This window comes from Psammomys obesus, unplaced genomic scaffold (assembly GCF_907164565.1).
Source record: "Psammomys obesus unplaced genomic scaffold, mPsaObe1.curated_primary_1811, whole genome shotgun sequence".
Classification (NCBI taxonomy): domain Eukaryota; kingdom Metazoa; phylum Chordata; class Mammalia; order Rodentia; family Muridae; genus Psammomys; species Psammomys obesus.
Window position 1 is genome coordinate 12,975,045 of NW_026596131.1, and position 27,190 is coordinate 13,002,234.

The window sequence follows — 27,190 nt, forward strand, 5'->3', positions numbered from 1 at the left end:
CTGCTCAGCGGTGACACCCCTCCCGTGCCCCTCCTGCTGATTCTCCCGCCCCTCCCGCCCCTCCCGCCGCCGCAACCTTCACTAGCCTGCTTCAGTTCTGTCCGGGAACCCTGTCTGCCCCCAGCCCACAGTTCCCCCTGTCTCCAACTCCCTGCCACCCCCTGCAGCCAGTCGCTAGCTCCGCTTTCCACCCGGCCCGGCATCCCTGCATCCCGTGTGTGTCTGCCCGGCCCTTGCCCCGATGGCTCCGCTGGCCGCGTTGCTTCTGAGCGCAGCCCTGGGCGCCCTACTCAGCTTCGCGCTGCTGGCAGCCGCGGTGGCCAGCGACTATTGGTACATCCTGGAGGTGGCGGACGCCGGCGGCCCGGGGCGCACGCAGCACTTCTACTCGCATTCCGGGCTCTGGCGGACCTGCGAAGGTGAGCTGCGCCCAGACCCCCCCCCCCCGCCCCGAGTTCTCCTGCCCTCCCTTGTCTGTTTCCCGACCCCTGCCGCTCTAAGCCCCTCCTGCTGGAGTCTCTGCGGCATCTCGGTCTGCTTCTCAGGGGTCTCTCATTCCATCCTCATCAGACTCCCCTCCAACTGCTGGGTGACGGCTGGGGTGTGGAGGGACAGGCTGCTGCCACCGTGGCGGTGGCTGGGGAGTAGTGCAGCCTGGCACTCTGCTTCCTGAAATTCTGAGCGCTTTCCTCTGGGGCCTGGCAGGGGTCACTGTGTGCTCCTCCTCTGCAGCCCAGGGGCCAGGGAGACCTGGATTGCTTCCTGGAGGAGAGGCCACGGGGCTGGGGAGGGGCAGGAAGCACAGGTGTGCATGGCTGGGCCCCCACAGAAGACCTCAAGCCTTCAAGTGACCAGGGGCTCCCTGCTGCCCCTCAAGTCCCCTTCTCAGCAGCCTCAGCCTGAGGGATTCCCTTGCAGCAGTGTGAGTGTGAGTGTGATGGCGTGTGAACACATGGTACTGTGGGGGGAGGGAATATGAATTCTACGAATGTGAGAGGCAAGAATAAGTACATGATTGTGTGTCTGTATGTGCTTATGTGTGTGTGAGCACATGGGGTTGTAAAGCTTGTATTTGTAAGCATGCATGTGTGTACGTGTGTGTGTGTGTGTGTGTGTACACGAGTGCCCAGGGCTGTGACGTTTGTATGTGTAAGCATGCTGTGCTTGGGGCGGAAGCCACCTGGCAAAAACCTCCCGTGTGCATGTGCGTGTGTCGGTGCATCTGAGCATGTGCTCGTGTAAGAACCAGAAAGCCTACGCAGTGTCAGTCAGGAGGCTCCAGGGCGTGACGTCTCCACTGGGGACCCTACCTGGGCATTTCTGAATGTTGGAGATTTTAAACTCACTTCCTTGTAGGTCTGATCTTCTGTGACCCTTTACTAAATGAGAGGCCTAGTCTCTAGTCCCACTTGCAGCCATGACCCCAAGTTCCAACAGGATGCAAAGGCTGTGCCACCCGTATTGCCCATCTCTCATCGGCACCTCGGCTTTCAGGCCAGAACAGCTGCGTGCCCCTGATTGACCCGTTTGCCAGTGACAGCCTGGAAGCATCTCCCTCGATACAGCACCTCCTCTGTAAGTCCTGGGGTACCGCCACCCGTCCCCGGCTCTTCGGGCAGGTCTGGGCCCCAGCCACCTCAGCCCCACCCCACCAAACTGCTTCGGAGGCCTCGGCACCCAGAGGATGTTTCCATCACAGCACTCTGACCTCACGACCAGATGGAATCCCAGATTCTGGAGCCCCAGCCTGCCCTGTCCTCAGGCCTCAGCTGCTCTTCAGTGGAGCCTACCTTTGCCTCTGAGGGAGTGAGCCACCTCAGAGCCTGACTAGATCTCCAGGGGCCCACCAAGTCCCCCTTTTGGACTGACCCATAGACAGCCTGCTGCCCCTGAGAGGCCTGAGGGTGGGGTGGGGAGGGCACTGGCAGAGCCTCCCTCAGCCTGGCTGCAGGGAGCCTGCACCAGAAAGAGGTGGCGGCCAATGGGAGGGTCTAGTGGCCACTGTGGTGGAGGTGGGCCTCTGCTCAGACCCGCTGGTGACCTGAGCAGGGGAAGCCGAGGCTATCCTGGGCTCCTCCGTGGAGGCAGGCCCCTCCGCCTGCCCTGAGGCCCCTCTCCCCACAGTGCTGCACCGCACAGTCATGGTGGTCCTGCCTCTGAGCCTCATCCTCATCGTGTGTGGCTGGGTCTGCGGCCTGCTCAGCTCACTGTCCCAGAGCGTCCCCCTGCTGCTCCTCACTGGCTGCCACTTCTTGCTGGGGGGTGAGTCGCAGGTTCCCTGGGGACTGTAGATTGTGCACTCCACCCCACCCCCAACCATCAAAGGAACCCTAAGGTTGGCCCAGTGGCCCAGCTTCTGGCTGGGGCTGGGTACACAGGAGCACCCGGGTGGAGCATCTTGGCCAGGCAGACCTGAGGGTCTCCATGATAACTGCAGAATAGCTCTGTGGGCAGACGGTACAAAAAGAGGGGTGTGGGTTTCCACCCCATCTGCTCCTCATACCAAGTGAGAAGCTGAGACAGAGCAGATCAGGCAGGGCAAGTCCTCGGCTCTCACTTCCCTATCCCAGGCTATGAGTAGCCACAGCACCAGGCAGAGCCCCCTTCACGGCCACCTCAGCAGGCTGGAGACACAAGCCTTCCGGAACCAGAGGACACGGCCCGGCCGTGCTGTCTGTTCCAGCTACCCTGGGCTGCCTGTCCAAGGTGGGCAGGTGGTCACGCAGGGGTCAGTCCTCAGCAGCCCTCATCGCTGGGGCCAGCTTTGTGCTGCTCCCTGGTCTCGGGCCAGCTCTGCTCTCATGGCTGTGGCCACAATGATGAGATTGCCCAGACAAGCCTGCTTCCCTACAGGAGACACTGGGCTCCTTGGGAGGCCTTTGTTAGGAGTGGGATGGGCCTGAGACTGGGAACCCAGAGCCACTAACTAATGAGGCAGACATTCAGATCCAGGTCCCCAGAGAATGAAATCTCGGCAATTAGAATATCTGCCGTGGCCTTGACCGGGAAGACTGTGAGTGCAAAATCCAGTTAAGAAGACAAGGGGAAGCCACCGACAGCAGTAATGGGGTTATAACTGGGGAACTTCATGGTGACATGGAGCCTCTGCATTGTTCTGGGAGTGAAGATACCACCACAGGTAGAGAGCCAGAAGGCAGCTTCTCGGGGAGGCTGACCCCACCTTCCTGGGCAGAGGGTACTTTGCCCTCAGAGGGAGGGAGGGAGGGGAGGGACTGCGGTCCCCTGAGGCAGGATGTGAGGAGGAGAGGCAAGTGGATGTGGAGTTATCGCTGCAGGGACCAGCCAGGAGGTGTACAGCAAGAGCGCTAAGGCTGAGAGACAGGTCGCCAACCAGGGAGCTGGGCGCTGCAGGCGAGGGGGGCGCCACCTGTGTCGGCTCCTAGGCAGGCCTGAGAGAGTGGCCTTCCTTCCACTGTGGGTGCTGACCGCCGCCTCTACCTCTTCCAGAGTGCAATGCATTAGATTCTGCTTCACACCCTCCCCCAGATGAACCTGTGGCCTTTGCTGCAGGCAGTTAGAAATCCATCCCCCACCCCCACCCCAACACTGCCAAGGGCTGGGGTGGATGGAGGCCAGATAGTGTGGGCTGCAGAGCTGTGCTGTCTTCTGGCATAACTGAGTCCTGGGACGGACCGTTTGTAAGGGGTTTTGTCAGGGGAGGTCTCAGAGTGGAGGACTGTATTGGAACCCCCTACCACTCCACCCGCTAAAACTAGCATCCACTACTCTTAGTGGCTGTCTAAAAAACGAGGTGGTGTCCGGGAGGGGGGAGACAGTGCTGGTCTGCAGGCGGCACGCTGAGCAGTCTTGCTGCGCCTCTCTCCCTAGGTGCCCTGACCCTGGCAGGGCTGAGCATCTACATCAGCTACTCACACCTGGCCTTCGTGGAGACAGCCCGCCTGTATGGCGCGGGCCACATGCAGGCTGTGCACATCAGCTTTGGCTGGTCCCTGGCCCTGGCCTGGGGCTCCTGCGCCTCGGAGGTGCTCAGTGGTGCCCTTCTGCTCACAGCTGCCCGCTTCCTCAGCCTGAGTCAGCGCCCAGGGATGCCCCACTCTGTGATCCTCTGAGGCCCAGGGCGGCAGGCTGGTGGGGAGGAGGAAGGCTTAGGCACCCCTGGTATTGGCTGGAATCCTGGCTGGGAAGGCGCCTTGGGGATGGTGTGTTGGGGGCGTATTCATTTCCACTCCAGCTGGACATGAGGAAGGCAGCCAGACAGCCCATGTGCTCTTGATGGCACAGTCTGGCGGGGGCACCTCAGGGTTCTGGGTGCCTGGGGGTGCCCTGGGGATGTAGCCCACTCCAGCCTACAGAGCTGAGACAGCACTCTTCTGTGCTGGGTACTGGCCGAGTGCTCCCCTCCCTCTGTCCCCCACAGTCTAGGCAATGGGCACCACTCAGCCAGTGCCGTAGAGTGGGAGACCGAGGCCAAAAACCAAGAACAGGAGGCAGGGCCAGTGTCACTGCACTTTGGCAGGACCCTGGGTTCTGTTTTGTTTCCTCTGCCAAGGGGAGGTTGTTGAGGAGGAGGCTTGAGGCCGGGTGGGAGAGCACAACCTCCATTCACAGTCGCTTTCTTGAGTGCTTCCAGGCAAGACAGACCTTCGGCTCTCAATCCTTGTCCTCCTGCAGGCTGCTGCCCCGGCTGGCCTGGTACTGCTTCTTTGCAGCAACTAGGGGGGTGTCTGGGACTGGCCACCGTTGGGTTGAGTTGGAGCCATGCCTGGCCAGTCCCCGGGGTAGCCTGGATAGAGGCCCGGCTCATCTGCAGGTATGGATGCATCAGCTGACAGGCCCGAGCCTGCAGCCCGCTCCCTGTCTGGGACAGCACAGGTGAGAACTCCGTGTTTGTGTAACTGGAAAGCAGACAGCTCTAAGTTAGGGGCTGTGCAGCACTCCAAAGCCCCAGACAGCCCTGATTCCTGAGTTTGGGATATGCACTAGGGAAGGTAGCGCTTCTCAAGGCTTGGTCCCCGCAGTGTCCCCAGGCCGCTTTTGATTGCTCCTAAGGATATGGGAAGCTCCGGGGATCAGGGGAACACTTGGCAGGGTTTAACGGGACCCGCTGAGGGCAAAGGACTGGAGCTGATGGAGACCTCCCTTCCAATTTGTGTTCTAACTTTTGCCATTCCATGTAAGAGTTCTGCCAAATGTCTGAATAAATCAGCTGTGATGTGTGTGTTTTCCTCTTAGAGCTGTTTGCTTGTTTGTTTATGGTGGGGTGGGCACAGGGACAAAGCCTCACTATGTAGGCATGAACTTGTTGCCTCCTGCCTCAGTTTCCAGAGGGCTGAGGTGTACATCACCAGGGCCAGCCTAGAATTCTTCAAAACGGGTAATACATACTCATTTCTTATATTAGAAAGGTGAACACACCCCAGTGCACGCTCATGCGTCGTGTGTGCGTGTGTGTGTGTGTGTGTGTGTGTGTGTGTGTCCGTGTGTCCATCACAGATGTCCTGTGTCTGTGTGCACTCTGTCATGTCCTGCAGCTACAACTGCCTTCCTCCTAGGTGCAGAGATTGAGATAGCCTTGGGCCTCTACAGGACCTGGGCTGGCTAGAGGAAACATTTGCTGTGGTGTCTGCCTGCTGGGAGCTAGCCCACAGAATGTGGGTGCTTCAGGGTTCCCGGCTACCCTGGGGAAGACCCACGCAGTGGCCGTGAAGGCCTCCACATTGCCTCAGGGCACGTGCCTGTGTACGTGCGCATGTGAGCAGGCAGGGGACTCGCTGAACCAGCTGAGGCCTTTGCTCTGATGGGCCAGTCTCCTTGGTAACAGGCCCAAGGCTTCTGCCTTGTTTCATGGTTCACTGGGTAGCTGGGCTGTGAGGCCCAGGTGAAAAGGCAGGCAAGTGTTATCACCACTCGGGGAGGAGTTAGCGGCTCAGAGCCAATGAGAACAGACAGCAGGCTCCGGTGGTGCCGTGTACCTTACATCCAGTAAACGAGAGACTACTGGGCAGCTTGCCCACAGAGACAAGAGCCAGCCCCCGTGGCAACCAGGCCTCACAGGCAGGGGATACGTGGGCCTCAGGCCTGCAGCCGAATGTGGGTCCGGCTAAGATGCCCCATAGCGGTGCGGGGCTCACTACCTCTGAACTCACTTCCCTGTAAACGCTCTGCTCTGCCTTCTCCTCTGCCATGCCATGGCTGCCTCCAGTCATTTCTCTTCTGATGCCACCACCAGAACCTGAACCATAAGGACTCAGTGTCTCGGATGCAGACTTCGCCTCAGCCAGCATCCATAGCTTTTAGCAGCCGCCTTCAGATGCTGGAGAGATCCTGACCGCATCCCTTCAGGCCCCTTTCTGACACACTAAGTGTGGGCTGACCCAGGGATACATAGGAAGAGGCAGACAGCACCTCACAGCTCTTGCCTCAGTCTCAAGCGCTGGTGCTGGGGGGCCACGGCTGAGGCTGGGGTGAGGAGAGGCGTGCCTGGGCACACAGGGGTAAAGCCGGGCACGCTGCAGACAGGCCACCACGGAGGCTGATGACCCACCCAGGGCAGTCATTGGTTAGGAAAGGTCAAGCACAGCTTCGGCTAACCCTCCCGTCCCTGAGGCCAGAAACTTGGAGCTAGAGGGGCATTCCTGCCCGCTTAAGGCACTGGCTTGACTGGGAAGGCTACTTCCGAAGCCGTGGGCAACAGCACAGTGCACACTGCCCGTCCCCAGAAGGCGGCATGGGTGAGCAGGAGGGGAGGCACTGGCTTCATGCTCTACCACCTCAGGCCCAGGAGAAAAGCTCTGGGGCCTGTGGGGGCCTCGAGCACTAGACCCCAGACACCTCTGGAGTCTGCTAAGGAAGGGGGACAGCAGTGCTCTTCCCCAGTTGCACCCCCTGTACTCCCACGCAGCTGTCTGCCCGTTCCTTTGGTGGTCCCACACCACCAAAGCGCGAAGGTTAGTTCTGGCGGCCTCCCAGCCACCTCCACCTGGCCTCTCTGCTGAAGTTTGTCACCTGATCAGTCTCCTCTTGGGCTCCTCTCAAAGGCTGAGTGCAGAAGCGTCTGATGGTTGCCACTTTAGATCCTGGTGTCCCCCAGAGGTCCACGTGGCAAACACTTCCTCCATGATGTTCTGTCTCACATGGACACAGCCTCAGGGTCACCAGTCACAGACTGAAGCCTCCAAGACTGGGAACCAAGAGAAACTGTTTCTGTAGTAAGTTGACTGATTTTGGTGACTGTTATAGTGACATACACCTGATTTGATACTTCCAGAATGAAGCATCCGTGAGTATGGTTTTAAGCTATTTTATGTGTGTGGATGTTTTTGCCTGTGTGCATATCTGTGTACTTTGGGTGTGCGTCTGGTGCCGGTGCAGGCCGGGGGGGGGGGGGGGGCATGAGGTCCCCTGGAACTGGAGTTACAGATGGTTGTGAGCCACAATGTGTGTGCAGGGAATTGAACCCAGGTCCCCTAGAAGAGCAGCCAGTGCCCATAACTGCTAACCACCTCTCCAGTTCTAATACTGAAATTATTTTTAATTTTTTGTGTATTAGTATCTTCCCTGCATGTATGTCTGCATTATGTACATGCCTGGTGAAGTGGAGGCCAGAGGAGGGCGTCAGGGCCCCGGAACTGGAGTTACAGTGGCTGTGAGCCACTGTGTGGGTGCCAGAAACTGAACCTGTTGCTTTCTGTCATGTATTTAGCTAGCACAGAAAATAACCAATACAAGGCCTTCAATACTTTATTTCACAGCCCTCTCTGATAACACCATTCTGTCAGTCACTAAGGACCTGTTTGTTTGAAGACAGGGTCTCCTGTAGCCCAGGTTTGCATCAGACTCTCGGTGTGGCTGAGAATGACTTCGAACTTCTCATCCTCCGCCCTGCTAGGATCCCAGATGTGAGCCAACACACCTGTTTATACAGTGTTGGAGACTGAACCCAGGGCTTGTGTACACTAGGCAATCAGGCTACACTTCCCAGCCCCAGGATCTGTCCCCCTCTGTCCACGTCCTCTGGATAATTCAGTTGCATCTCATGCCATCCAGTGTCTGCCTATTCCTGACTGGATGAGGCCACCACTGGAGGGAACCAGAGGCTGAATGATGTCATCTTCCAGAGACGACCAGCCTTCACCAGGCTTGGCACGGCTCACTGCCCACTTCAGTTGTAGCCAGGGCACGGGTCCCTGGTCCCCTGACCTCAGGGCTCCAACTGTCTCAGCACAAACTCCCACTTCCTCAGTGCCAGTTCCGTGTCCTGAGCAGACACATCTCGGTGCCACATGGCCCGCACAGACCGTCCCGTCCAGGGAAACAGCAGCACGCGCACGGCACGGCCAGTCTGAGCCACCTCCTCCGCGCTCACAGCCTGGAGGCGCTGGCACAGCTCTGTCGGGGGCAGTCCAGCCACGTGTACCAGCACCATGTTGGTCTCCACGGTGGCAGGGTTCACAGAGCAAATGGGTGACGCCAGCTCTTGGAGTCCTGGAGCCAGACATGACGGTGAGTATAGCCCAACCCTAGGGCTTGGCCATGGGCTACCACCAGAACTACCCCCAGGGAAGGCAGCAGGGCAGCCCAGGTATCTTTGGGGAAACAGGCCCCAAGTCCTGATGTGGTGTTTGAAACATGGATTGGATCCTGCTATTTTTCTCTGTATCTTAGTAAACAAACAGCTCTACTTCTCTGGGCTCCAAGTGGAGACATCCTAGGACTGTTATGAAAATTGAGAAAATGCACAAAAGACCCAAGTAGGAGGCTCCAGTCTTTCTTGGTTCCTTACTCTGCTGGTTGCATCCTGGTGCTGGGTGCCCCGAGGAGGAGGAAGGCCTGGTGAGACAGAAGACCCAGGGCCCATCCTAGAAGCTTAGTCTTAACTCTCCACACGCTAGAGGCTTAGGGTGCAGATCTGTGGGGGCCCTGGTCCTGCTGGGGACATCTGGGCCCAGGTAGGAGGGAGCAAAGGGGAGCGAGGGTGGGGGTTGGTCCAGGCACCTTTAGCGAATCTCCTTGCATTCTCATGGTCCCTCGGCAGCACCTCCTCGGCCTCATCCAGTCCCACCAGGGCAGCCGCGGCCAGCACTCCAGCCTGCCGCATGCCTCCGCCCAGGGCCTTTCGGAGGCGCCAGGCCTCCTCAATGAAGTCTTTGGATCCCCCAACCACAGCGCCGACTGGTGCGCCAAGCCCCTAAGGGAGAGAGGAGAAACTCCTGGGACTGTCCTGTACAACCTGTCCCTGTGAGGGGGAGGGGGAAGGCTGCAGCCCAGGACAGCAGGGATGGCAGGCTCTGGAAGGCCAGCCTACCTTAGAGAAGCAGAAGGACACAGAGTCACAGTGCTCCACTAGATGGGCGGGAGGCACACGCAGAGCCACAGCTGCGTTCATCAGCCGCGCCCCGTCCAGGTGGACCCGTGCTCCATGGGCATGGGCCAGCAGGCGCACCTGGAGGCAAAGGTCAGACAGCGTTCGGAGGGGCCAGGTGTGGGGAGGGTGAGTTTCCAGGGGGCCACTGGGCTTGGCATCTTTTTAAAAAAATGTTTATATTATTATCCCCAGAAGCTGGAGTTACAGTTGGGAGCTGCCTGGTGTGGGCACTGGGAATGAAATTCAGGTCTTCTAGAGGAGCAGCAAGTGCTTTTAGCCACCAAGCCACTTCTCCAGTTGTCTCAATACTTTTTATTTTATGTGTACGTGTGGGTATATGCCACATGTGGTGATGTGCCCAAGGGAGGCCAGAAGAGGCTGCTGGGTCCCCTGGAGCTAGAGTCACAGGCAGTTTTGATCCAGCCAAACTCAGGCCCTCTGCAAGAGAACTGTTCTCAGCCCGTGGGCAATCTCTCCAGCCCCACAGAGCCTGTTGGAGGTAGGACTGGTCAGCGGACACAGGAGGCCAAGAGCATGCTGGCACTGGGGCCCAGCCTGGTGGGAGCCTACCTGGCGGAGGTAGTCGATGGGTAGGACCCGGCCCCCTGCGATGTTGTGCGTGTTCTCCAGGCACACGAGCTCACAGACCGGATGGTAGGCGCTCCCGAAGCCCCGAGTCAGTGCCCTCTCTAGCTCATTCAGGTCCAGGGTGCCTTGGGGCAGGTCTGAGAGGGGGTGGGAGTGAACCCCAGCGATCTGCAGGTGGGAGAGGCACGGGATCAGGTGGGTCCGGTCCGGTGTCACCTTCTGGTAGCGAGGTTCCTCTGCAGTAGGAGCCACCCCTGGGACACAGGGTCTTTCTCTCTGAGCCTTTTTAGTAGGCTGCTGGCCCCTTGCCGCTTTTCTGTTCAGAGGCCGGCTGTCCTTTGGCTGCTCTCTGGAGTGCTAGTGCGCTATTTGTCCACTAGGGGGCAGTAATGCACCAAAGCAGATGAGCAGATCTGGGCCCAAGCCCTCCATCCCCTCTCCCTTGCAAGTTTCTGTTCCCCATCCTGTCTCCCCTTCTCCCAGTTCCAGCCTGCTGCCTGGGAAGCAAGGGCCTACCTTAGCATCCTGGATGATGTCCAAAACCCCAGGGGAGTGGTATCTGGTCCTTACCTGAGCCACTCCGCCCTGCTCATAGATGTTGAGGTGGCATTCCTGCCCAAGGATGACCTGGGAACCCCGGCGCCGGCAGTGACCCATTACTGAGACAGATGGGAGGAGGGCAGGACTTGAAACTGGGTCCAGAAGGTCCCTCTGCCCCTGCTCAGCTTGGCCAGGCTGAGCCAGGCCCCCCAGTGAGCTCAGACTGCTTCTGTGGATTAGGAAACAGCACCCCTCAAAACACCTCACTGCCACGTGTTGGAAAGACTGGTGTGCCATACGGCTCAGGGGTGGTTTTGCTGGGCACTAACCTGCATCAGATCCCTGTGGCCAGCAAGGAAGTTCCTGCATGCTGTGCCCAGGGCCTGGCAGCCCAGGGCCCAGCTGGGCCCTGTCAGAAAGCTGAGGACTCAAGCACAGTGGGGAACAACCCAGGCCAGGGCTGCAAGGCGAGCAGCCAGGAGGAAGAGCTAGGGAGTGGCAGAGACTGTGCAGACCTCACGCCTCCCACTGCCACCTGCCGGGGTGCTCCACTGGCTGCACCCAAGAGAAATCCAGGAATGTGTCCAGCGGTGCCACAGACCCAGGCTCAGAGGGCAGGGTGGACGCTCACCAGAGATGAGGTTGGCCATGGTGTTGGTGGGCACAAACAGAGTCCGCTCCACTCCGAGCAGCTTTGCAGCCTTTTCCTGCAGTTCTGAGGGGGGAGGGTAGAGCAAGAATGCCACCATTACTCGGGGCCACTGGACCTGGCACAGGCCAATGTGCACTTGTTTCTGGGTGTGGCGGTATAGACAGATTCCAATACTCTGGAATACAAGACTATAACTGAGTTGGAGGGCAGCCTGAACTACATAGCAAGACCTTGTCTTAGGCATCTCCCTGAAGAAAAAAAAAAGTGTATTTGTTCAGATGGGAGCCCATGGTCCCACAGGCGGGGCTCGGATGCCACCTGCCATCCTTGCCCTCTATGGTCTCACGTGCCATACCCGGAGGCTTCTCTCAATCTCCTGCCCCAGGCCACCGAAACTCTCTTGTGGTCTGCACCCCCTTTCCCACCCAGACCTCACACCTGTTTTTCTTTCTTTCCCAGCAGCCCCAGCAGGTGAGGCCCTGTGGTTTCCCTGCAGACTTCCTCTCCACCTCACCACGGAAGAAGAGCCTCTGGGGAGGCAGCAGGGCATAAAGGGTACAGCTGGCGGGTGAGGGAACGGCCTGTGTAAAGCCCATGCTGGCTTTTCTGTGGCACCATATCCAATGCTGAAGTGAAGGCATAGGTGTCTCCCACACCCTGTGCCCTGGCTGGCTGCAGTCACTCATCCGTTAGTGAGCACTGCTCTTTCCTCCTCCCAGAACTGCACCCCCCACCCGCCCCTTTCAAAAGACACCCTCCTCAAACTCCTGTCAAGGCCAGCACCTCCCAGCCTTGATGTGGTGACCTGTTTACACCAGGTGCCTGCCGAGCAGCTCAGCATCTGTGAAGTTCCTGGTAGCAGCGTGTTGTTGCTAGATTCCTGATCAGCCCCCAGTGACCCGGGCCTCCAGGGGTCAAGTGGTGATCTGTGGTTTATCTCTGAAACGGTGGAAGCGGCACACACCCCAGCAACACTCGAGGTTGACTCTCGAGCCCGGGTTGCCTTTGGTTTGCTGTCTCCTTACAGCATTCCCTAGGGTCATGATGCTGCCCTGGGAAGGGGCAGCAAGCGTTTTCTTTTTGCAATTGGTTTTGTCTCTGTGAAGTCAGTGACTGCAGGAGAGTAGTTACAAGCCACTGCAGTCAGACCTGCCTCAGACCCTGGTTCTTCCCTGCTCTATGTGGGTCCTTGCGCTCTTCTCTGGCCTCTCAGAGCCTGGCTTTGCAGGGCTGGACAACTTCCATCTGCGCAGTTAGGTGACAGCGGACAGAAATTACCCGGCGGTCTTGTTAAAAAATGCAGATTCTGGCTCCTCAAGTCCAGTATGGCGCTCAGGAGGCCGCATTAGCAAGGGTCTCCCCGAGAACCAGCAAGGACGCAGAGCGCACCACTTAGCCTGCTGCTGCCTTCTCAAATGCAAGGCATCACTCTGTGTCCATGCTGTCCTCCTGTCAGCACCAAGGACAGCGCCAGGGGTCACCTCAACGACCCCTGCCCCGGGCCTATTCGCCCGGCTCACCGTGGACCGTGGGATCTTCACCGTAATCATCGTCTCCTACGGCCGCCTCGGCCATGGCTCGCCTCATGGCCGGGCTTGGCCGAGTCACAGTGTCGCTGCGCAGGTCCACCACGTGGGCTGGGACCCCCGCCCAGCTCCCAGACCACTGAGCACAGGGCACCTTAAGCCCTGGGACAGCAGTCCGGGCCAGTCTGCAGAGCATGGCTGGGGCACTCGCCTTCCTCGCCAGTAGGAGCGCGGTGGACAGTTTCTTCCGTGCCAGGAAGAGATCCGTGCAGCTGGACTCTTCTGACCCCACGTGGACCTCAGCTGGGCAGTCCTGGCGCACTCTGGGAATTGTAGTCCTCTCTGGAAGTTTATACTTTTTTTTCAAGCCCCGCAGCATGCTGGGAGTTGTAGTTCGTTTCGTTCCTGCACAGGCTAGGAGACTTTGGGATGACAGTTTCTTGCTTTGCCGAAGGGGAAATGCAGCTTCGGTCCAGGCGACTTGTAGCATGCACCTGGTAATGCTCGCTTAACTTATATAAGCGTCCCACCCACTCTGGGAAACAACCCGAGTGCTGGGAATGGAATTCAGATTCTCTTCGTAAGCAGTACCATCCTAACCGCTGAGCCATCTCTCCAGCCCTCACATCCTTGTTTTCCACCGGTGGAAACAAGCTGCAGACGATGATGTGAAGTCCAGGAATCATGTTGCTGGTAAAGAGTAGCATTCTACCATCGGAGTTTTTTTTAATTTTTCTCTTTTGAAATAGGGTCTCCTGCATCCCAGACCAGTTCTGCACTCACTGGGTAGCCTAGCTGACCTCGAACTTCTGACCGTCCTGCTTGGGATTTCAGGTGTCTGCCACCATGCCCTGTTTATGCTGTGCTAGGGCTTCGTGCATGCTAGGCAAGCATGCTACCAAATGGGAAACATCTCCAGCCTCTCTGTTTAGAAAAAAGAATTTAAAGCTGGGTGGTAATGGTTTGTGCCTTTAATCCCAGCACTCTGGAGGTAGTGATAGGTAGATCTCTGAGTTTGAGGCCAGCCTGGTCTACAGAGTGAGTTCCAGGACAGCCAGGACTACATAGAGAGAGCTGTCTCAAAAACAAAGAAAGAAACAAAAAAACTAACTAAGGGGTGGTGTTGGAAAGAATTTAAAACCTTTAAAACTATGTGTATAGGGTGGGGAGTATATGCATATGAGTGTAGTTACCTACTGCGACCAGAAGAGGGCGATGGAAACCCTGGAGCTAGCATCACAGGAGCAGGGGCTGGAGGTACAACCTACTAGGACATATGGGAAAAAGGACCACAGCGGTATCTAGAAATGCCCCTCCTTCCTACACCATTGCTCTCCACAGACAAGATGCCGCCATGGAAGCCATGCCCAAGAATGCCCTGTGACAGAGCACCTGCCCTTCCATTGATTCCCCTACAAAAGGTAGGTGGGATGGCTCAGGTCTGTAATCCCAGTTCTTTGGGAGGCTGAGCCTTGAGGATGGTTTCCAGCATCAGGCCAGTTTGCACTAGAGTGAGACTCTGTTTCAAAAACAGACAAACAAACAAACAATAGCAAGGAAAATGCAATCTGCCCAGTCCTCGATATGAGTCAGTAGCTGTGTTCAGGGTGCCCAGCTATGGTGAGGATGGGAGGCTGCAGCTGACCCAGCCCTGGCTGGTGGCGTGCTCTACTGTTTATCCGGATGTTGGAGCTGCAAAAGGCCCTGGAACTTGGCGCTTCTACTGTGGGGCGCACTCTGACTTACCAGGACCGGGGGGGGGGGGGCAGGGAACGCAGCGCTTCTCAGCTGCTTCCCTCTCTGATATGAGTCTATTGGGAGCAGGCTGGTCTGAGAGGGGCCCCATTCTAGCAAGGCACCTGTCGGGGATACTGACCTTGCTGTGTGTCTGTCTGCCTTCCTCCTGCTGTGTCTGCAGGTGGTGTGTGGGGATGAGCAGCCTCCAGGCAGGCTTCCTGGAGGAAGCATCAGTTTTTGAAGACAGGGGAGAGTGATGTGGGAGAGGACACACTGATCACGGTCAGTTGCCGTCCCCCCGCCCCGCCGGAAGTCCAGGGGGCTGCAGAGGTGAGGTGTGGAGAAGCAGCTTAGAGGGCACCTGTAGGGACGAGCGAGCAGGCTCTCTGAGGGACTCTTCCCTTCTCCCATAAGCTTAGCAGAACCACACTCAAAGGGTGCAGAGGTCAAGTCCCAGCAGGCCTGGAGCTCCAGGGACCTGCATTAATAGAAAGGCTCCCTGCTTCCTAACCACAGGGTGCTCTGGCCCTGACCCACAAGCTCTGCCTAATTCCCGAATTCCAGTCCTTAGAAAACAAGCCCTTATCTCATTGTCTGGCTCCGGCCCTTCTGCTGGGAAATGGGGGGCGGGAGCAAAGACTCCATGGGAAGGGGGGTGGATGGGCTGGGAGTAGCCATGGGAGCTCTCAGGGGAGAGAGGGGACAAAAGAGCAAGGCACCTCCCTTTGATGACAGAAGCAGAGAATGGCCACCTGCTTATAATCCTCTCAGAGACTACAAGTCCTTCCCAAGGTCTCCCTGTCAATCCTTCAGCAGCCATGGAGAGTGGGGACAGGACACATGGCTTGAGGACACCCTCCCCCTCCCCCCTCTCAGTGCAGGTGATATAGCTAGACCATTAGCTTTTGTCCCTCTCAAGTGGGCCAGTCTCCCCACTGAGGTATATTCTTCCTGGGAGCAATAGGACAGTTGCATGTCTCTGTCTGCCTGTCTCTCTCTCTCTCTCTCTCTCTCTCTCTCTCTCTCTCGTGTGTGTGTGTGTGTGTGTGTGTGTGTATGCACGCATATGTACACACATATGTATCTGTATGGATTGTGCGTGCATGCACGAGTATGTAGTATGTGTATATGCGTGTACATGTTTAAGGGTGGATATGTGCACAGTTCTGTATGTACATGTTCTGTGCGTTCCTTAGCCATACCCGAGGCTTGCTAGGGTACCTGAACAGCCATAGCTGCTATGCTCCAGATTTATCTGGCCTCTTAATACTTTAACTGAATCATCTCTAGACTGTATCACTGGGGACAGCAGGGGACAAGCCACCTTCTCTAGATAGGGTAAGGAATCTCCTATAGCACCAGCTCCCTTTGTCCCTGGACCCCAGGCTGACCCTGTCCCTCTTCTTCTCTAATTGTGGCCTGTCTGCAGTTGTTAGCACCAGAGAGTTCCTGCTGCAGAGGTCATGGGGTCACCTCACCTTGCCAGTTGTCTCCTCCTCTCCCCGCAGCCAGTACTCTGGGCAGGACCTGAGTGCCGCCATCATTGGTCCTTTTCTTGGGTGTTCATGTGCAGGTGCACATGCGCATGGAGGCCAGAGGTGAACCTCAGGGGTTGTTCTTCTGGTGCGTCTACCTTATTCTCTTCCTGGGACGTGGGGCTCACTGATTAGGATGGCTCATTAACCACCCAGCCCCTCACAGTTGTCTCTGTCTCCTCAGGGTGAGCATTCCAAATGCCAGGCACCATAACAGTGTTTTCCATGGGTGCTGGGGATGGCACTCAGGTTACAAGACTAACACTTTACCCACTGAGCCATCCCTCCAGCCCCTCCTCCCTGACCCAGCCCCTTGATGTAGCCCCCTCTAGGGGGGCTTTTCAGCAGCAATTCAGCCTGCCTTGTGACATTCTGTTCCCCAAGTGTGCTTCTTGCTTCCCCCTGCAGCCCCAGCACCTCTGCCTGGGCCCTTCCCCCCTCCCAGCCAGCATCACAGGTCCTTGGTGACCTCAACTGGAATGCTCTTCCACCAGGTAGCCCCCTGGCCCAGCCCAACAAGGGAAGAAGTGGACCATCTTTCTGGGATATACACAGTCCCTTCTCCTCTCACATTTGTATCAGTTGCTCTGGGTAGCTGATTCATTCTTTCAGCACAAAGGGCCAACCTGGGGCTTTCTGTGTCGTGCCCTGTGAGCCTCACCCCAGGCCCGATTCTGGGACTTGGTGTATGGCAGCTGAGGAAGGGACACATGAGGCAACCTGCATATATGTTTGTCCCTGAGGTCATGTCATCCTGGTGGCGGCTGTGTGGCTGACAGGGGCTGACAGCGGAGGGACACTTGGTCCAGTGCCCCTTGAACTTGGGCCTGTGGCTACACACACAGAGAGCAGGTGCTGCCCCACCTCCCAGGACAGTCTGGAAAATAGCAAGATCAGCCCTGTCCTTGCCATCTTTTGACACTTAAGGGAAGGTTTTAAGAAGCTCAGGCCAGGATTTCTGGGGGACAGCTGTCCCTGAGGGGAACTGTGACTTCCTGGCACCTGGCCAGGCTGGTGTGGGCACAAGTGCGCACACACACTTGCATGCTGCGTTAGTTCAGTGTGCTGTGTGTGCGTATTCCTGTAATGCTGGGCCACTGGCAGGAAGTGAGCAGCGGCGAGGCTGCTGGGAACCCAGGCGGTCCCTCAGAGATAAAGAGAGGCAGCAGATTGGAGCTGGAGATAGCAGCTGGGCCCCAGCACACAGGGAGAAATGTCCTTCCCATCCACTCAGCCCACCCCTCTGAGGGGCATGCATCCAAGCCAGACCTACTACCCTGGAAGGTAGTAGTGAGACCAGATATCTCACTACTACAGCATGGGGGAGGGGTAAAGGCAGGTGCTGGGAGAGGGTGGGTGCTGCCTGGGCTTCGCAATGGCAAGTACTTGACCCTCGTAGAGCCCACCCCCATGCCAAGGCTCCCTGTCTCAATGGAGGGTTAGATAAGGGAAAGCAGTTTCTCCAAGTCCCTGTGCACGCGTGCCCTATGGGGAGACCCCGCTGTTTTTGCCTTGAGACATATGAGGAAACCAGGTGCTGTGCCCCGAGGGTGGGAGTGAGGAGAAGAGGGGTGCAGCAGGAAGGCCCGCCGTGCAGGCAGGCTGCAGTCGGCTTCCGTTCCTACGAGCCCAAGAATGCCAATTCCCTCTTCATCAGCTCGCCTCAGCATGGCTGTGAGGGAGTTGGCACGGCCGGATCCCAGGGCTCAGCAGACTCTCAGTGACGACATCTAACTAAGAAATGTGCACACGAAGCATGTCTGTGCCCTGTCATCACAAACAAATGCGAACAGCAAATGAACTTCCATGTTGTGGCCGTTCCCATCAAGAAGGGGACTGTGAAGCTGGCTGTGGTGGTGGCTCAGGCCTGTAATCCCCTGTCCTGGGACAGTGGCTGAGGCAGCAGGATTGCCATGAGTGTGAGGTGAGCATGGGTTACAGAGTGAAACACTGTCTTTAAAGAAAAAAAAAAAAAAGTGGACCATGGGGTTCCAGAAACTTCTCCTCTCCCCTCTCTCCCCCTTTCTGCTCACCACCTGCTTTCCTTGCTGTTTGGCCAGCACATGTGCATGTCTCTGGGTTCGGTGGACTGTGGCTGGATTCTGAGCCATGCAAGTGGAATTCTTGTGGTTAGGAAGCATCTTCCTGATCACCTTTCGGTTGTCCTTCCTGTTTTGTGGCGGCCATATACCTTTCTACTCCAGACCTTAGCTCTAGGGTGTCAGTTATCACCTCCCAGAAGTGCCAGGGCTTGAACTCAAGTCATCAGGCTTGGAAGCAAGCCACTTTACCTGCTGGACCATCCCGCAGGCCCTCGACACAGTTCCATTCAAGGAACCCTCAGCCGTGTAGCGTCGGGCTTGCTTCGTGAGTCGGTGCTTCTGGGAGCGTCCTGGTTCCTGGCTCCGAGTTGCTCTGCTCCTGTGGCCTGGGGTGGAACCAGTGAGTCACACAGCTACCTCGTAAGCCATCTCCCCAAGGGATGGAAACGGTGTGCTCCCACTTCCCCGCTGTTGTTTATCTGGATGACACTTGCGTCATCAGACTCACTCCAGCCCTCTGGGCAGGCAGGCATGCGGTATGTGTGTCCTTGGGACGTGCAGGGCCTTGATTTGTGTTTGGGCCATTTGGACTCCCCTGAAGCAAAGGGCCTGCCTTCCTGAGAGCCAACCACTCAGTGGTTAGCTTATATCATGTTGCAACCTACTCCGGCCGGGAAATGTATGCCCGATCCCCTCTCTCTGGGCTTTGCTCTTCCCTTGTAGGGCTTTTATTTATTTATTTTGACATTTTTTGGCATTTGATTTATTTTTTTTTGAGATAAGAGCTCTTTATGTAGCCCTGTCTATCCTGGAACGTTGGAAGGACCCTGCTGTCTGAGGCTGCGCCCCTCCCAGTCCGGATAGCCATTCTGAGTTTGGTGTTAAGGTGCAGGACTCTCTCTCCCCAGCAGGGCCCCCTGTCTCTGCTTGACTTCATCTGGAGAGTGTCTCTAGACATAGATGCCCCTAACCACATTTGATATAAGGCCTTTGACAAAGCTCCCTGCTAGCTCTCCCCTCCCTGCGCCTATAGGATAATTAGGTGCTGTGTTCCCATTCATTTGATAGGAGCAGGCTTATGCAAGTCAAGCATCCCTGAAGTACCCAGTTATAACCAGTTATGTACACCTATCCTTGGAGCCCCCCACTGAGTCCCCAAGGGTTATACAGCCTTGTTCTCTGGAATTTAAGTTGAAACTAGCTCCCTGCAGTGGCTCTCGGGTGCGTGATCCCGGTACAGTGCTTACCGGCCATTCTAGGCATGCTCCTCCTCTCATTTGTCTCCCCTGGCTTTGTGACATGGTGGGAGACAGCCCCCAGGCAGGAGGAGAACCTCCCTGAACCCATATGTAGATCAGGCTGGCCCTGAGATCTGCCCTCCTCCGCCTGTCTGGTGCAGAATTAAAGGTCGTGCACCTCCACATCCCAATTGTGATCAGCTCTAAGAACTTGTCCTCAGCGCAGCCTTCTTGCAGAGCTTCTTACCCATCATCCTCCGCCAGGGGAAGTGGTGCTGTGTGCATCTCGAGTGTGTGCATATTTACCTTCTGCAGTGGGGGGATAGCAGCTAGGAGGAAAGATGTCTGGTCCCCTCTTAGGAGCCTCCGCTTGCCCTAAGCATCTCAAGGGGGCCATCACGTTCTGCCCTAGATGGTTTGGCAGGAACAGGACACAGGGTGGGGATCAGAGAGGACTGGATTCAGAGAAGGAACAGCTGAGATGGGTCTGGAAGAGGGCCAGGGTCTTGAGAGGACCGTAGAGGCCAGGGACACCAAAACCACTGCAGGGGGATGGTGATGGCCTGGGCGAGCCTCACCCCAATGCCTGGGCGGACGACGTGGTCATATAAGGTGCTGGAGACCTTCTTGGCTCTTGGTGAGCTAGGGTGCTGGGCGATCTGTAGTCACCATAACTGCTCTGAGCCAGTAGCCTCTGGGTTCATTGCCAAGCATCTAAGAAGAGTGATGACACTCAGACAAGGAGTGAGCAGATCAGATGTAGACCTCTAAAGAAAGGACTCCTGAGAGTGGGAGGGGCTCTGAGGGTGGAGAGCCATGGCGCTGCTCTGCCTGTTGGTCCCATGACAGGAACGGGAAGGATAGAGGCAATCCTACTGAGACCGGCCACTTTGGAGCATCTTTGCCAGCCACATGGGTGAGGAGACCACACCCTCTGCATGCTCCCTCGGCCCAGCTGGAGAGGTGGTCATGCATTACTCTTCCTTCCAGTCAAGGGAACGGGCACATGTCACAGTCATGACCAGCTCATGGTCCCATTCTGCCTTTACTTCCTGCCAAGATCCAGCTCCATCTCACCCCCATGGCCCCTCTAGCCAGGCTCAAATGACCCTCACCACCTCCTGTTCTATTCCCTCTCTAGAGGCCACATGTTTTGGAACTGTAATATCTAGTATCCACACTTTGAGATCCCTTGTTTTTGGTTTGGTTTGATTTGGTTTTTTGAGACAGGGTTTCTCTGTGTAGCTCTGGCTGTACGGGACTCACTTTGTAGACCAGGCTGGCCTTGAACTCACAGAGCTTTGCCTCCCTAGGTGCTGGGACCACAGGCGTGCCCCACTGTGTCCCGCTACTTTGAGGTCCCTTGGGTGGCACTGCCAGGATCTGCCTCCTGGGAGCTTGAGGGGCAGTTTTGGAGTGTGGGAGCCCAGCAGAGAGAGGAGCAAAGGGAACCCTGTGAAATCCAGGGGGCGCATTTCCCTTGTGTGTGGTTGGAAAGCAGCCTGCAGGAATCTCAGGTTGGGGTTGGAGCAGGAAGGAGCATAGGGCACTTGAGACAGCAGCCTCCACTCGGGCCTCCTGGGAGGCTGCAGGGGTTGAGGGCAGCTCTCTCAAGCTCCCCTGCAGAGTTTTGGAGGCGCCCCACCTGATCCTTGCTGGCTTAGAGACCATGAGGGTACCCAGCTCCCCAGGTACCTCAGGCTGTGGCTGAGCAGGCTATACTTTTGCACATTCCCTGCTACTTGTCCCTTCCCAGGGCGATGCTTCTCACTTCTGAGTCCTGCCCTCCCTCCAGGCCAGGTCACTAGTTAGTGCAGCTTGGCTTCGGCCTCCTAGCTCCCTGCTCACAGTGCAGCCTGGCTCCTGTCAGCTGGGGCCTGGGCCGTGCTGCGTTTGACATTATTTACTGTGCAACTTCCTTCTTCTTCCAGGAACTTGTCTCTAACTTCAGGCGCCTTCTGATCAGGCAGCAAGACCTCTAATCTCTCGCATCTCATTTACTGGCACCAGGCCGCTCAAGCTTCCTGCTGCTGCGCCTGGACCAAGGTTCAGGGCCAGCACCCTGCCTGCTAAGATTCTCACCCTTCTGGGGCCCCAGGTCTGTCCTTTCCGATCTTCAGGCAGGAGGACAAAGGGGCCAGATTCTGGGGCAGGATGGCCAGCTGCAGGGCAAGTTTGGCTCAACAGCCACTGGCCCAGTGCTGGGGGCAGGAGTGGGCTCTGCCCCTGTGTTCTTGGCAGAGGACCCAAAGGGCATGGCTGTCTTAAGACCTTCCCCTGTGTTCCCTGAATTCCCTGCTTCTGCAGCCTGGGGCCAGAGCCCAGCGGGGAAGCCTGGGAAGGTTTGGAAGCTGAGTATGAATGCATGTGTAGTCTGCCTTTGGGGCTTTGGTTCTGCTGCAGATGCAGACTGGCCGGCTTGCCCACCCTGGGAGGCCACCCAAGCACCCTAGAGTCATTCAACGTCTCAGGTCACGAAGACTGTGGACAAAACCACTGTCAGCGAGCCTTCACCTAAGTCCTGATTCTTAGGACAGGCAGGCCCTGCCTCGCTCAGGAGCAGTGTTCTCACAGATGTCCCCAACTTGGCGCTGCCTGGACTTCACTGTGGTGTGAAGCAAAACACAGTCCATGGAAACTGTTCTTGTTCTGGCCTTTTCTAGACGGCCAACATGTGGCATGGGACCGGCCTGTTGCTAGGCAGTGGCTGGCCCCACAGCCCTTCAGCCCTGAGACCGGTAGGAAAACTACGCACCCCACGGTGACTACTGCTCCTGCTGCGATCTTCCAGAGGTTAGGGGTGGTGTTCACATCTGCCACTTCCAAGACATAATGGGTCAGTGTGGTTACTGTGAGTGAAGGGCATGTGTAATGCCTCCCAAGTGCTAAAAACCTACTGTGTGTCCCATACCTACTATGTGCTGAGCACCTACCACGTGCCCCACACCTACTGTACACCAACACCCACTGTGTGTCCCATACCTACTGAGCACTGAACACCTACTATGTTCTGATTCTCGGAGACCTCATCTGTAGGCTCTCCAATCAGTCATTTTCTCTATAGTTTGAGCTGCCATATGTTGGCCTTTTACCCTTTGGGGAGGAAGTCTGGTGTCAGAAGGAGCCAACCATTTGCTCTCTGTCTCCACAGAGCCTGTTTCCATACTGTTCATTTCCTCCCACAGACAAATCTCATCTCTCTTCTTCTGGTAGTCTGGTAGAGGATGGACAATGGCCATTGCTGGAAGTCGCTTTAGGCATACCTCTTGGTCCCTAGATGGACCAGCAGAGACATTTGTCACTGTGGCAGAGCCTGGGGCTTCTCCATCCACTGGATCCCTGCTCTTCTGCGTCTGTGTGTCTTTGTGTCTGGTGTCTGTTGTTTCTTCATCCCCTGCCTACCTCCCTTAGGTCAGTTCCTGGAGCTGTTCGAGGACAAGGAACTCGGCCTTTGTTGCTTTGAGGTAGGGTCTTGCTCTGTAGCACTGGTTGGCCTGGCACATACTTTGTAGACCGGGTTGACCTAGAACTCACAGCCATCCTGCCTCAGACTCCCAAGTTCTAGAATTATAGGCAAGAGGCACAAGAGTACCATCTGGGACACACTCCTTCCCTGCGGAGACTCATCACCTGTAAATTGCTATGTGTACGGTTTTCTTTCTAAGACAAGGTTTCTCTGTGTAGCCCTGGCTGTCCTCAAACTCAGAGATCCTCCTGCCTCTGCCTCTTGAACGCTGGGATAAAAACCTTTGCTAGCACCACATGGCTGTGTGTGTTGGCTTTCACTGGCAGGTAGTTGCACCGTCCAGCAGCGTAAGGCTTGAAAGAAGGCACTGTTTCCCACGTCTGGTGCCTTCTAGTCCTGGCACCTGTTTGCTGTGTCCAGGCTGGAGGAAGGCCTCTCTCTGAGGCATTTGGAGGGCTGTCTGCAACAAAGCGTTCCAGGCTGGCTTGATGAAGACAGTATGGAGCAGGTGACCTGGTGGTGATGTGGGCAGAGAGGCGAGGCCCCCTCTGTGGTGGGGAATTGCCCCTGCTGGGTGCAGAAACAAGCCCAAGCAGCTCTGACCCTGAGGTGTGGGACCCTAAGACCATACCCCAGGACTTGTCTTCTCAGCACAGGACAGAATGCAGAAGTGACGCCTGCTGTGATTGAGGTCTCGGGACCTCAGGCAGAGCTGCTTCTGGGAAGAGCAGAATTCCAGAGGCAAGCTGGGCCAAGCGTGGGTGACTGCAGGCTGCATGGCCGAGCATTCCTCCTCACATGGGTGCTGAGCAACCCTGGGGCTGCTGTGCATTCCCAGTAATGGTGCAAACAGACGTGAGCGGCCATTTTGGGGAGGAAGGTGCTGGGAGCAAACTTCACAGTTCAGCCCATCTAGCGGCCACCTAACCTCTGCTGGGTGCGGGCTTAGAAGGCCTCGTATCCTGTCATAGGGTAGAGATCACATGAGGGCTGGGAGCTCTGTGCTTTGGGACAGGGACTCTCACTGATCAAGAAGCAGGCTAGGGAGGCAGAGGAAGCAGCCTGCAAGCACCAAGGGCTGCACTGGAACCTGGGACTCCGATGTTTGGGTTTCCCTGTATCCCAGCGGGCGGCCAGCTGTGCACCAGGCAGCAGGGGATGTTGCTGAGAGGGGGGACATTCTCCAGCTCTCATTCCCCTCTGTACCTGGATGAATCACCACCATCTTAGAGATACCACTCTTCCTCTAGGGAGCCACCCCTGGTTGCCCCATTCTCCCGGTCTCTCCTGCACCTGGCTTATTCCGAGGCAGCTGTTTGTCCCATGCCCCTTACGGGGCTGCAGGATCCCTGTCATCACCAGAGGTTGGCATCAGACCACGTGAGGACTGAGAGGGGATGGCTGGGGAGGCTTCCTTCAGAAGACAATGGCCCTGGAGAAATAAAAGGACAGACATGAACGGGTGACAGAGCATAGGAGCTGTGTTTGCCCTGGGACAGACTAGAGGATTAGCTCCTACAGTTAGCAGGGGCCCTCTTGGTTTATCTGTTTTTGTTCTTTGAGACAGGGTCTCTGTGCAGCACTGGCTGGCCTCGAACTCATGGAGATCCACTCACCTCTGCTGGGCCCTGACAGGTTCCTAAGCAGGGACGCCACAGAAGCAAGCCTTGCGCACAGTGCAGCGTGGACCCTCCTGCAGAGGCTGAGGCAGCTGAGTCCCTCTGAAAGCTGGCTCAGACTTCCTGCCAGGCCACAACTGGGCAGTGACCTGGACTCTGTAGGTCATTGTTCAGTTTACTCACGTCCTGGGTAAGTGTTTACAGGGAACCAAGAACTTTCTAGAGCCTTTCAGGCAGCGGGCTTGCGAAGCCTTGACTAGGGGTATTCTAGTGTTATGACCCCAGCCCTGGGCACCAGTCCCCTCTCTGTGCTCTCTCTGAGCTGGCCCCGGGGCTTTGGGTAGAGGCAGAGAAGGTTCTTCCCTGTAGAGTCCATTGGGGGAGGGTCTGAACAGCCTGCCTAGGGCCCCACATGAGCAGCTATTCCCGGAATGGGGGTTTATTTCTTTATTTATTTTTGTTGTTGTTGGCAAATATGCATGTGGTCTTAATTATTCATACATGGCACTTATCTCCCCAAATGTTTTACTGGGATTCTGTAGATAGTCACTCGTGCATGGTAGGCGAGGGGGTGGGACGCAGACAGGAGCACAGACCCAGGCAGCACCCAGGTCAGCCTGGCCCAGTGGAACAGGACAGAGGGGCCCCGTCAGTGGGGGTGTCGACCGTCCTGTGCACTGATGTTGGGAATCCGCACACGAACGTGTTGTGACCACGGGAGTCTGCAGCTGGCAGGTGGACCCCCCATTTCGCCTTGGTTGAGGGGGGAAGGGTGCTATCACCAAGGGTTAGCTCTCCTGGTGTATGCTCGGTGGCCAGAGCCACACAGGGAGCCAGCCACCCTCGAGGCCCAAAGGAGGGCCCTAACTGGCTGTGGTGGTACATGCCTATAGTCTGGCATTTGAGAGGTGGGGGCAAGAGGCTTGGGCGTTTAAGGCTAGCCTGGGCTACATAGTGTGTTCTAGGATAGCTCGGGCAAAATGAAACACTATCTCCAAAAACAAAACCAGGGGCTGAAGAGATGCTCACCAGTTAAGCACACCAGCTGCTCATGCAGATGAGCAAGGGTCGGTTCCCAGCGCCCACATGGCAGCTCACAGGCATCTGTAACTCCAGTTCTGAGGATCCAGGGCCCTGTCTGGGCGCCAGGGACACACTGAATAAATGTGCATACATGCAGGCCAAACAGTGCATCTGCATTAAAAACTGAAAATTAGCTGGCCATGGTTTAACTTTAGAAAGGAAATGGTAGGCCCGGTGGGGGCACAAACCTTTAACCCAGCACTTGGGTGGCAGAGGCAGGCGGATCCTGAGTTCAAGCCCAGCCTGGTCTACAAAGTGAGATCTAGGACAGCCAGGGCTACACAGAGAAGCCCTGTTTTGGAGAAAAAAAAAAAAAACAAAATAATTACAAATTAAATATTTTAAAGCACTTGCTGCTCTTGCTGGGTCCTGGGCTCTGTTCCCAGCATGGTGCCACAACCGTCTGCTGTCTATAGTCCCACTTCCCATCTGATCCTCCTCTTGAATATCAGGCACGAACACGGTCCACAGATAAACATTCACGAAGCCACTCATGCACATAAAAATGGATGAATCTTAAAGAACAAAAAGGCCAGCCAGTGAGCTGGCATGGTGGTGCACACCTGTAATCCCAGCATTTGAGAGGCAGCTCTCTGTGAGTGCGAGATGGAGGCGCACCTGCTCGGTGTAGGGAGTTCTAGACTAGCCAGGGCTACACAGTTTGTCTCAAACAAGATTTTGTCCAAACAAACCAGCCAAGGCAAACGTGGGAGGGGACGGAGACCTTGCATTCCAAAACCCTTGTTACCTGTTTGTACCTCATGCTGTGTAGCCCTTGGAAACTGGAGAGGTCTTACTGTGTTTATTTTGCAGATGTGGCTCAGACATATGACAGACTTGGGTCGGTGCTCACGTCATTCCATTTACGAGCAGCTGCCCCAGGGACTGGGACTAATGGAGTGCAATGGGTGGGGCCCACCCTTCCCTGCCCGGTCTCCGGTTTGGGGAGCCCCACTGGAGATTCCTGAAGTGACTTTGCTGGGCACCTGCCCCTGGACTTCTAGGGCTGCTGAGGTTTCAGTAGCCAACCGTCCCACACTTGGGGTCAGCCTGGATGTGCTGTACCGACGCACCCTTAGCCCAAGCTCCGGGTCTGTGAGCCCAAACCCAGTGGGCCTCAGGAGTCTGAAGCTGTATCAGCTGCTGAGCAGGACATCGAGGAGGGTCTGGGTGGGAGGTCCAGGGTGCCCCCCTTGAAAGGAAGCTGGACAGCATTCATCCCACCAGCTACTAGCAAACCCACAGGAGTGAGGGTGAGCAGGGCAGGGCAGGCCTGGAAGCTGCCCCTGGGGACACCTGCCCCAGCTCACGCACCACACCATTTCTGTCTGTCAGATGGAAAGGAATGGCAATTGGTGATTTGGCCTGAGTTTCCACCCCTGGGATCGGAGCCGGTGAGCTCCTGCCCGTTCCCGCTGGCCTCCAGGTGTGTGGGGCCAGGGCAGGTGTCTCCCCTGAAATTGAACATCCCCCCCCCCACCACTACGCCTGCAGCTTGGGAGCTGTGCTCTCCTAGAGAAGAACTCTTTCTGGCAGGAGATTCCCTGCGGCTCCGGGTGGGGGGCCTGTCAGCCTGGTAATTGGTGCATCGATTTGCAGCTGGGGTGTAGGGCTCTCAGAGGGGGGCTGGAGGCCAGGCCGAATCCCCGGCAGCCCTTGCTGGAGGGAGGGGGGAACCGGTGATGCCAGGTTAGGGAGGGCCTCCTTGCCTCGCTGAGCCACAGGGAAGGGGCCGGGTAGGGTCCCTGGGGCAGCCAGGGCCGCCCAGGTCCCCTTGGGTCCCTGGAAGAATTGGTTCTCACCAGCCAACCTGTTCCC

General features: G+C 56.8%; 2 protein-coding genes across 6 annotated transcripts; one reads left to right on the forward strand and one right to left on the reverse strand.

Annotated features, from left to right (window-relative positions):
* Positions 1-123: 123 nt before the first annotated feature.
* Tmem235 (transmembrane protein 235) lies at positions 124-4,179 on the forward strand. Of its 2 annotated transcripts, XM_055592511.1 has the most exons (4): positions 124-419; positions 1,495-1,575; positions 2,125-2,262; positions 3,850-4,179. In XM_055592511.1, exons 1-4 carry the CDS (start codon positions 242-244, stop codon positions 4,089-4,091), a joined length of 639 nt encoding a protein of 212 aa, XP_055448486.1. In that variant the 5' UTR covers positions 124-241; the 3' UTR covers positions 4,092-4,179. The 2 variants fall into 2 exon arrangements, with proteins under 2 accessions (XP_055448486.1, XP_055448487.1); XM_055592512.1 differs by lacking the exon at positions 2,125-2,262.
* Positions 4,180-7,706: 3,527 nt separating this feature from the next.
* On the reverse strand, positions 7,707-14,542 carry LOC129665735 (uncharacterized). Of its 4 annotated transcripts, none has more exons than XM_055592561.1 (7): positions 14,529-14,542; positions 11,106-11,189; positions 10,505-10,593; positions 9,917-10,102; positions 9,287-9,424; positions 8,977-9,169; positions 7,707-8,466 (listed from the first exon to the last, which is right to left on the reverse strand). In XM_055592561.1, exons 2-7 carry the CDS (start codon positions 11,122-11,124, stop codon positions 8,183-8,185), a joined length of 909 nt encoding a protein of 302 aa, XP_055448536.1. In that variant the 5' UTR covers positions 11,125-11,189; positions 14,529-14,542; the 3' UTR covers positions 7,707-8,182. The 4 variants fall into 4 exon arrangements, with proteins under 4 accessions (XP_055448536.1, XP_055448533.1, XP_055448535.1 ...); XM_055592558.1 differs by lacking the exon at positions 14,529-14,542 and adding an exon at positions 12,647-12,928; XM_055592560.1 differs by lacking the exon at positions 14,529-14,542 and adding an exon at positions 11,932-12,725.
* Between the last annotated feature and the right edge of the window lie 12,648 nt (positions 14,543-27,190).

Bases quoted from the DNA above. Each gene is read 5' to 3' on its own strand.
- Tmem235 (XM_055592511.1), top strand. From the start codon at position 242: ATGGCTCCGCTGGCCGCGTTGCTTCTGAGCGCAGCCCTGGGCGCCCTA. The intron at 420-1,494 runs GTGAGCTGCGCC...CTCGGCTTTCAG, and splicing joins GCTCTGGCGGACCTGCGAAG to GCCAGAACAGCTGCGTGCCC. The intron at 2,263-3,849 runs GTGAGTCGCAGG...CTCTCTCCCTAG, and splicing joins CTGCCACTTCTTGCTGGGGG to GTGCCCTGACCCTGGCAGGG.
- LOC129665735 (XM_055592558.1), bottom strand. From the start codon at position 12,848: ATGCTCTGCAGACTGGCCCGGACTGCTGTCCCAGGGCTTAAGGTGCCC. The intron at 11,190-12,646 runs GTGAGCCGGGCG...CTCCCCCCTCAG, and splicing joins TGAAGATCCCACGGTCCACG to AACTGCAGGAAAAGGCTGCA. The intron at 9,170-9,286 runs GTAGGCTGGCCT...TCTCTCCCTTAG, and splicing joins TGTCCTTCTGCTTCTCTAAG to GGGCTTGGCGCACCAGTCGG.